This window comes from Nelumbo lutea, chromosome 5 (genome assembly GCF_056320005.1).
Source record: "Nelumbo lutea isolate HS-2025 chromosome 5, American lotus-T2T, whole genome shotgun sequence".
Classification (NCBI taxonomy): domain Eukaryota; kingdom Viridiplantae; phylum Streptophyta; class Magnoliopsida; order Proteales; family Nelumbonaceae; genus Nelumbo; species Nelumbo lutea.
The window spans coordinates 10,802,862-10,812,115 of record NC_142688.1 but is presented as its reverse complement, the minus strand read 5'-3'; the positions used below and the strand labels follow the sequence as shown (position 1 = coordinate 10,812,115).

Below are 9,254 nucleotides of genomic sequence, written 5' to 3'. Positions count from 1 at the left end.
GTTGCGTGGACCCTTTTCAGATGCAGGCCTAATTGGCATCCCTGCATTAGGAACATCACGGTCTTGCATTGAGAATATCTTTTCCATGGATGAAAAAATCAATTACTCGAGATGATTTTAATAGAATTGGGATCTGTTTTTCGCAAAGCGTTCCTCACACCAACCTCGCAACCACATCCCACCGTGTATTGGAAACATCTATCATAAAAAAATAATAAATAGAAACAAGAGATGTGCAACTGGAGTGAGGAGCAGATCATGATCATCCCAATACATGGCTGAAATAAGATCGGATTCAGTCCTCACAAAACAATGTTCATACAGTATTCATAATCACTTATAGCTGTGTATTGTAAATTTCTCCCCATAAATAAAACATTCAAATACTGAAATATTCTCAATTCACATTTGGAAGTGGCTTTGAGTATAATGTGAGTACGAATTTGTGATTTACCGGCTGAAAGAGCTTTAGGCTGCATTTGGAATTAGTATAAAATGTTATAGGTGTAAAATTACATTGATAACGTTTTACACTGAATTGTGAAAGTGACTGTTGCTTTTTGAAAAACATGATGAGTGGAAGAGTGTAAAGTTTTACATCGATAAAACCGACGTAGTTTTTTCATTGATTATAGATGCAAAACTTTATGCTTAATGAGGTTTTACATTGATTATCGACATAAAACTCCTCTCCATCCAAAACATATGTAAAACTGAAATGGAGTGGAGTTTTATGTCAATCATAATTGCATGCTCCTTCTTAACCGATATAAATTTTACATCGGTTATTGATTTATATCACTTCCAAATGCAACCATAAAATTCTTGATTACATGCTCCTTGCAACTAATGAATTGGAATTTGCACCTCACACAACCCCATTCTACCATGTATTGGAAGTAGGGGTGTCTATGGACTATCTAATATATATATGTTCAAATTTGTTTTGATTTAAACCCAAATCCGATCCAACCCATCAGGTCTAATTCAATCTAATAAATATTTTAGACGGAATTGGTCTAATCTAATATATCTCATTGGTCCGTCCAATCCGTCCAAATTGATTTTGGACCGGACGGAATCCAATCCAATGACGAAGAGATTCGGACTCGCAAGTTCGCAACCAATAGGTGCTTACCACGTCATGCTTCACACGTTTCGTTCAGCAGGACCATTCCTGCGTGATTGGACCTGGATAGGAGAAACTAGAAAAAAGGTACTATTATTAGGTCTGGCATGGTCGTCGTTGTGGCGGTGTTGGAACAAAATGAAGGTGGGCGGGGGAGTGGTGAACGGATTACCTTGCGCAAGGGTGCTTCCCACATTATTTCTCCGCCGCGGCCGACCTACAATCAGATGCTTTTCCACTTCCTCGTTTTCTGGTAATGTCTCCACTATCAGCAGTCGTCTCTCTGTACCCGCTGTTGTTCTTGTTTGTATATATATGTGGATAGAGACTGAATCACAACTCGGAATTTGGTAGTATCTACTTTTAATGGATATATGTCCAATTTAATTGGCATTTTCTCGGAAAAATAATCTTATGTTTCACCGTTTAGCGTCTGCTAACCTACATATTGTGCTGCTTGCCCAAAATATATAATGGTCCTCAACCGCTCTTTGGGTCTGAGTGTCTATCTCATATATGCTCTTATTTTTTTGTTGATTGAAGAGGATTTTCTCAGCATAACTATATAGAACAAGGGAATTGGGAGAGGGTCTTGGAGTCTATAGTACTTGCTTAATGTTGTTTTGTGCACCACCATTTTGAGATGGATACTAAGTTCTGGGTTAGCATTGCCATTATTATGTACTAAAAAAGTAATCAAACTCGAAAAAGATATGGAGAGGGAACATCCCTGAACAGTCTATGTGTTATCCTTTGCGACCTAAGAGTCTCAACTGTTTTTCTTAATGGTTGCCTCCACTGACGTGTTTAATTTGAAGATATGAGAGATCCTTTTCAACCATATTGTTTTTTTTTTCCTGGAAATGTTTAGTCCTTGTTGTCATAGCAGAGCTTGTTTAGCTTTGCTACCTGGGCTGCTTTGGGATGGGCTTATAATTCTTTGACTGGCACCGGCCTCCACCTTGTACGTCATTATTGTATATTTTTCTGCTTTCTTTAATCTTAATACAAATCTTCTTGACTACTATTGTTGATTTGTGTTTTTGTATAAATAAAATGTAAAAGGAAAAAGAGGAAAGTTATCATTTATACTATTGCCTTTGCTGAGCAGCTATAAACTTAAAACAGTTTTATACTAGGTCAACGGATGTGTTTCTTTCTGTTTCATGTCACCTTGTATATTTGACCTTTTCATGAGCATACTGCTGATGAAGTTAAAAATTATTTTCTTAGCATCGCTGACATGAGGAGTTAGTTCTGCTTGACAAACATGGTATAATTAGTTTTTGAATAAAATGCAGACCATATCTCATTCATCAAAGATGTAGCTGCAACTCAACCTCCTGAACATCTGCAATATTTGTTGAAAATGCTTCAAACGAGAGGTAAATTGTGTCAATCTGTTGATGGTCCTCATTTTCTACTAAAACATCTCTTGATTATTCTGTTCACTTCTATATTATCATGCATTCCCTTTTGTTATTGCCATCTCAGCATGGGAACGTAACTCTATTATGTAGCTTGTGTGGAGTTCATATGGTTACCTCTGGTTCCATGGATGAAAGTTGGAGCTATACATAGCGATGGGCAAGAAATCCCTGTATTTTATATTTTATACAAAGCAGTTTTACCTTGGCATGCGGCACAAACACCACACAGTCAGATATCTGGAGGTGTTTGTTGGGTCAACCTTTAGAAATAATGGCAAGGGGGGATACTATTGTATGTATATCTTAGATTACATAAATAATTAAAGATATGGTAAAAATCAGAAAATTAAGAAAAACGGCTTGAAAAACAAAGCTTTGGTTCCTTGTTGAATATATCTCTTTCATTACACATTTCCAAGAACACTAAGTGCTGATTTTCTTTTTTTGTTTTGGTGACTTCAACTTGGAGCTTCATTGGTACGTTAAAAGAAGTATCATGTCAAGTGTCCATGGAATTTGTGGTGGCCTGTTAGAAGTTAAAACTGCCACAAATAATAAGCAAGAGGCTTGATCTATGTAGAGTCATTCGAATATAGTCTAGTTGTGAAGCTGTGATTGAAGGTAACAAATTCATTCCTGATGTTCCTTTAAAGTTTAAACTGGATACCCAAAACATAAAAGCTTTCTTCTTTGCCTTTTGGCTTTATTCACTGCTCATAGGTCTGAGGTTCTACACATTTGCCTTTGCCACCTGTGGTTCTTCATAATTGGCTTTGCCAATTAGCAATGCTGTAAAAAATTCTGATGCATTGTTGTTAATGTGGTTGTCAAGAATATTACTCACTGTTTGTTTGATACCATGTGAGGTTACTAATTGCATTGTTGCCATATTATTACTTCCCTCTTGTGGGTTCCATGCTAAGCCCAGATCTTTAATTTTCTCCTTTGTTGTCCTATCCCAAGTTCAAATGTCTCATAAGAGAGTGGTACTCTAGAATTTTCTTTGTCACTTCCAGAGAATAGTGCTTTTCTGCTCTCTGATGCATTTTTTCAAACTTTAATGCCTTGTTTATTTATGGAATTTCATCTTTAAGATTATTCTTTTACCCACTCAACCTCCAACACACATATTTACTATAGGATGCCGAGAGTTGCTTTGGTTCATCCCAGTATCTTTAATATATTGGGCAACTCTCGCAATATATTGCGCAAGGTGCCGACTGGTTGGTTGGTAAGGCCTACTGTTGGTTGTAGTGGAAGCTTGGTATCGAATCCCACCTGCACCAGGGTTGGGGGATGGGCTACCCCCTGTTGTGTAGCTCCATGGAGTGAAAAAAATATATATATATACTGTTCACTCACATGCAAAAGCACATGCTTTCTACCAGGGGGACAATAGTCATCTATGTATTCTTTTTTTCCAAATCTTGTTATGGATTATTTTCTTTGTAACAGGTGAAACCATCATTTCTCCTGGAGCTAAGCAAGGTTTAATCCCCCTTGCTATTCCCCTGTCAGAAAGTCAATCAGGTTTGGATAAAGTACTTTCTATCTATACCATCAGCTAGTTTCATGGATTTCAAGTTGAATTATTTTTATCCTTTGACTCTTCCCTTTCTCCATAGGTGCTGTAATTGCCTTGCTGCGATGGCCAACAGCTCCTTCTGGGTAGGAGATCAATAATTTTAATAATATATTCTTTTGTTTTGCAATGTCATCAACAATATTGCTATTGCAAAATTTCTCCTGCGGTTTTATCTTCATCTGTCATTGCATTCACACAGGATGGAGATGCCAGTTGTGGAAGTCCATAAACATGGGGTGTGGCTTTTAGCCAAGAATGTAATATGTTGAACTGACATAATGCTTGTTTCTGTTCTCAGATTGATGCATTCTACTGGTGAAAAATTGAACATATTTCAATTTTTATTTGCTTTTCTCTATGATGTATCCTGACTTGTGTCATTTGAGTATTTCTAATCCAGGTAGATCAATATATTCATAGAATATTGGTTGAGGAGGATGCCAACAACACACAGCAAAGTAATGACAAACTATTTACTGCTTCATCTGAGGCTGGTAATAAACTTTACAGAAGGGGTGACTTTGCTGAATCTCAAGTTGCAAGTCTTGATGTCTATCTTTTGAAGAAGGTAAGAAGTGGTGTCTGAATTATGTTGTATATAATTAAACACCAGATAAATTATAAAATCAATTTTTTGTGTTTCAGGTTGGTTTGTTTCCAGATGTTTTAGAACGTAAAGTGATGGGACACTTCGAGAAAGGGGACCATGTGAGACTTCTGTGATTTAGCTTAGTTTATGATTTGGGGAATTCTGGATTTTAGGGTTGCCCCCCCTAAATTAATTTTACTTGTGGTAAAGGTTTCAGCACTGGTGACTGGGGAGTTCTACACAAAAAAGGAACACTTTCCAGGATTTGGGCGTCCTTTTGTATTTAATGCAGAAATTTTGCTGAAGTTCGTAGAAGCCTTGCCTGAATAGTTTCAGAGGATGTGTTTTACTTGTTCTATGGAAGTGGTTTATGAAGTCAGCCAAGTGAAATGGCATCTTACAATATTCTTAAGAAACCTTGTAATGCATCCTGACAGGGTTGGACGTAATCTAGAAGCTAAAGATGCTGCGAGGGGGGCACTTAAATCACCATGGTGGACTTTGGGATGCAAATACGAGGTAATTGCTTCCAGTTGTCATTAATTCATTTGTTGTTTCCTTTACCGGTCCAAAACTCTCTCTCTCTCTCTCTCTCTCTCTCTCTCTCTCTCTCTCTCCATTCTGACATTTCTCTGATTGCTATATTTGGAGTAATGGCTCCTGTAAGTCCTATTCAGGAAGTTGCTGAAATTGCACAGTGGGAGGATGAACAAATTGAATATATCAAGGAAAAGGTAACAGAAGAAGGTAAACAAGAAGATCTGAAGAAGGGAAAGGCACCTGCTCAGGTTGCATGATGATAGAGATTTTCTTTTTAATTTTATTTCTTGAATTGATTAATATGGTAGTTGACATTGATTGCAATTGCAGGTTTCATTGGACGAAGCTGCATTTTTATTGGATTTAGCCTCTGTTGAAGGGACATGGGCTGAATACACAGAGCGAATTGCTGAATGTTATAAAGATGCTGGACTGCATGATATTGCGAGATTTGTGCTGTACAGAGGTTGAATATTGATAGGTAAGGTTTAAGTTAGTGGATTGAGAAGAAGCTGTTGAGAAGTTTACGGTTTTCCATTTTTGAATGTTCCTTTGTTTCTGGGTTGGTGGTGCAATTAGGAATAGGGCATCATACAAGAATGTTGCGAGAATCCAATGGATGTTGGTGCATGCAGGTCTCAAAGGATAGCTGGATGGTTCATGCCCCGTTCACAATTTTTAGTCTGCACTCCGCACTTCCGCAGGTTGTCTGATGGATCTAGGCAAAATTAAATTGTTCAATCTGCGATTTTGATGCATTAAATTCAGGAAGTAGATCCATTTCTTGGATAGATAGAAATATGGGATCGTGATTACAGCAAGCAGATTGAGTTTCTTTTACTTGATTCGTCTAAAAGTTGGCTAAATTGGATTATAAATCGTAGTTTGCAAATAGATGGGGTTTGGTTATATTAGGGCTCACTCTTCTCACAAGTCATAAGTAGGGGTGTCCAACAGTCAAGTTAATCGAACCATAGCTATTATTATTTTTTTCAAACTGAACCAGTCCTACCAGTTTTTTAGTTTCTCTAAACTGAAACCGAACCGGTACCATCGGTTGATCGGTTTGATTCTTTGTTTTTTTGGTTTTTTTATATATATTATATTATATAAATGTGTATAAAATTATATTATAAATAATAAATCATATATAATATATTATAAATATTATAAATCATATATAATATATTATATATGATGCATATATATTTATAAATAATATATAGATAATATGTGACATTAAAAATATATATAATATACATATAAATATATACCAGTTGGTTTGGTTAACTGCTGATTTTTTTAGGTTAATCTAAAACTGAGTTGATCCTTCGGTATTTTAAAATATACCAAACTGATCGGTTCAATTAATCGCATTTTTTGGTTTGATTATTTGGTTTTTTGGTTTTTCATGGACACCGGTAGTAGAGGTGTAAATCAGGTCGTGCCGCTTGTGGCCCAGCACGGCTTGACATGAATTTGGACTGGCTTGACATGGCCTAGCACAACGGCTCGTGGGCTGTGCAAGGCCCGACATGATCGTGGGGGTTGTTTTGGGCTTGGTGTTTTAGGTCCGTGGGTCGGCATGACGCGACTGAGTGGGTAGTGCCACCCACGGCCCGCATGCCGGCATGACCCAGCACAACTCAAATATATTATTTATATACATTATATATTTATATATATGTAATATATATTATGTATTTATATAAGTTATAATTATATAATATATTAATAAAATAAACAATTCTTTTTAATTTTATTATACTAATTTATTTAATTATTGTATATATAAACAATTGTATACATAAAAAATTCATAAAAAATAAAATTTAAGTTTTTTTTTCAAATTTTTTAAATAAATAGCTGACTTGGCCTTGCCCAAGGCTTGGCCCACGGACCAGCCCGGCCCCGCATGGGCTTGGGCCATGGGCCATGCTGTGCCGACCCCTCAAGTCATCCTGGGAAGGGAGGCACGGCCTGGCACTGTGAGGCCGCCTGCAGGCAATGGCGTGCCAGCCCGGTCGTTTTGCACCTCTAATCCCTAGTCACAAGGGCTTAGAGGTAAGTTGAGAGTTTCAAGCTATCTATGTGATCACGAGGAGAGCCTGCCAAAACGGCCTCCATGAACCCCATAGTCATACCCCAAGCCCGAAGGCCCTTAAAAGCAAAAGCTTCAACGAATAAACTGTAACTATCCTATCAAGGATCAAGCTTGTTTGTTGTTACTGACTTGCTGCATTTGATACCAGGGCTGATCATGGGCCGGACCAGGCTTAGCACATACGTGAACGGTTATATCCCAGGCCTGGGCCTATGCGATCAAAGGATACAATTTTTTTTATTAAAACATTTTACAAATAAAAATATTGTGTAGGGTAAGCTAGTCCAAGCTTGGCTTGGCTTTGCGCAAGTCTGTATAAAATAATACATTATTGCCTCCGAAGCAAGGTTTTATTCTAAGGCAACGAGTCATGTGGGACATGACTCGTGATAAAATACCGACCGGTGAGTGGTCTTCTCTCTTTATATACATGGAGGCCTTGCCTTCATTCTAATACTTGCCGATGTGGGTTTTGAGCAATATTCGTTATTGAGGATTCCGGATCTCCTGCCCATGTCTATCCATAATACATCACCCCCGTGAATTGGGAACATCTCTCCCTACATAATACTACGCAGAGGATGAGATGTTCTTCATGTGTGGTTGCGATAAATGTGGGCAGGAAATCTGGACTCGTTATTGAGTGCTACAATACTACAATATTGAGTTTTACCCTAAAGGACTTCGGAAAAACTTTGGCTGTTGGGTCCCAACTCCCAACAGCCTGGACTGTTCTGTTGAAATGTTTTGGTGCATGACACGTTACCAAGGATGGGGTAAAAGAGTAATTGCCTTCAATACATATATTTTTTTCACAAAAAAGACAAGCAAGGTTCCAACCGCACTAGAGAAAAGGCTACTCTCCACTACATGAGTTGTTTCAGGTGTCATTACGGGTGTCAATGGATTGGGTTTGGGTTGGACCCTCTGAATCAAAATCAAATTGAATGGATTGGATGGACCAGTAAGACATTGAATTGAACCATTTCAGACTTATAGGGTGTTTGGTATGGTTTCCATTTATTTGGTAAACGGTGCCAGGTCATCGCCATGTGGGCATTCTGTCCTATCATGTTATTTTGCATGCCTATTTATTTTATAAATGTTTGTCTTACTTTGCATGCAAACCAACCATTGGGGGGAGTTTCAATTTAATGTTTCCCCAGCACAAAGATGCTTATTTACTGCTCTACTTATGTGGCGTTTAGTGGTGTTTACCTGTCAATAAATACCAGAAAACATTTATCAACCACTTTTTCTCAGTTTTGAAGGCAAATCAAGTATAAACCTTTATTTAATGATTCAAACTTATACTCAATGGTTCAAAGTGTTTATCAGATTGGATTGAACCTGATTTATCTGTAATGAAAAAATTTATATTGGATTGGGTTGTATCAAACCAATGTCTGGTCCACTGACATAAGATAAGAGTATGAGTGTCAATTGACCAGGTTTGGGTTAGATCTAATCTAAATTAAAACCAATTTAAACTGTTTGGACATTGAATTGAACCAATCCAGATTGATCCAAAGTATTCATCGGATTGGACCCGTTTCATCTCTAATGGACTCGTACTCGTTGGTTACACTTCCATGATACCGGTTGATTGGTTAAAGTTTTTCTGGTATCATAGTCGAACCCTAATTATGTAATTACATATACAATGCATATTGCGGGCCAGGTCTGAATCGGGCCTGAACATAAAAGCACATGCATTTAAATAAAACTAAATTTGATCATGTCGGATGGATCGGATGGAGTTTGTCCATATTCAATCAAATTATAAACAGGTCGAATTCGGATCACCCTTGACCACATCGAATTCGAATTCAAATGTGGACAACATTTGCAGGCTTGCAGCCCTACTCGAGAGGAAA

The 9,254-nt window shown here is 37.6% G+C and overlaps 1 protein-coding gene across 4 annotated transcripts; it reads left to right on the top strand.

Moving 5' to 3' along the window:
* Window positions 1-1,197: 1,197 nt before the first annotated feature.
* LOC148850297 (protein IN CHLOROPLAST ATPASE BIOGENESIS, chloroplastic-like) lies at window positions 1,198-6,129 on the top strand. Of its 4 annotated transcripts, none has more exons than XM_088943906.1 (12): window positions 1,198-1,382; window positions 2,431-2,514; window positions 4,015-4,089; window positions 4,185-4,227; window positions 4,344-4,401; window positions 4,545-4,712; window positions 4,790-4,852; window positions 4,944-5,038; window positions 5,171-5,252; window positions 5,411-5,521; window positions 5,604-5,754; window positions 5,909-6,129. In XM_088943906.1, the coding sequence occupies exons 1-11, from the start codon at window positions 1,268-1,270 to the stop codon at window positions 5,742-5,744; spliced, it is 1,035 nt and encodes a 344-aa protein (XP_088800032.1). In that variant the 5' UTR covers window positions 1,198-1,267; the 3' UTR covers window positions 5,745-5,754; window positions 5,909-6,129. The 4 variants fall into 4 exon arrangements, 2 of the variants coding, with proteins under 2 accessions (XP_088800032.1, XP_088800033.1); XR_016099071.1 differs by having other exon boundaries at window positions 1,200-1,382; window positions 5,411-5,480; XR_016099072.1 differs by having other exon boundaries at window positions 1,200-1,382; window positions 5,411-5,480; window positions 5,853-6,129.
* Window positions 6,130-9,254: the final 3,125 nt, after the last annotated feature.

Excerpts from the sequence above, each read along its gene's own strand:
- LOC148850297 (XM_088943906.1), top strand. The coding sequence starts at position 1,268 with ATGAAGGTGGGCGGGGGAGTGGTGAACGGATTACCTTGCGCAAGGGTG. Across the intron at positions 2,515-4,014 it reads GAAAATGCTTCAAACGAGAG|GTGAAACCATCATTTCTCCT; the intron begins GTAAATTGTGTC and ends TCTTTGTAACAG. Across the intron at positions 5,253-5,410 it reads CTTTGGGATGCAAATACGAG|GAAGTTGCTGAAATTGCACA; the intron begins GTAATTGCTTCC and ends AGTCCTATTCAG.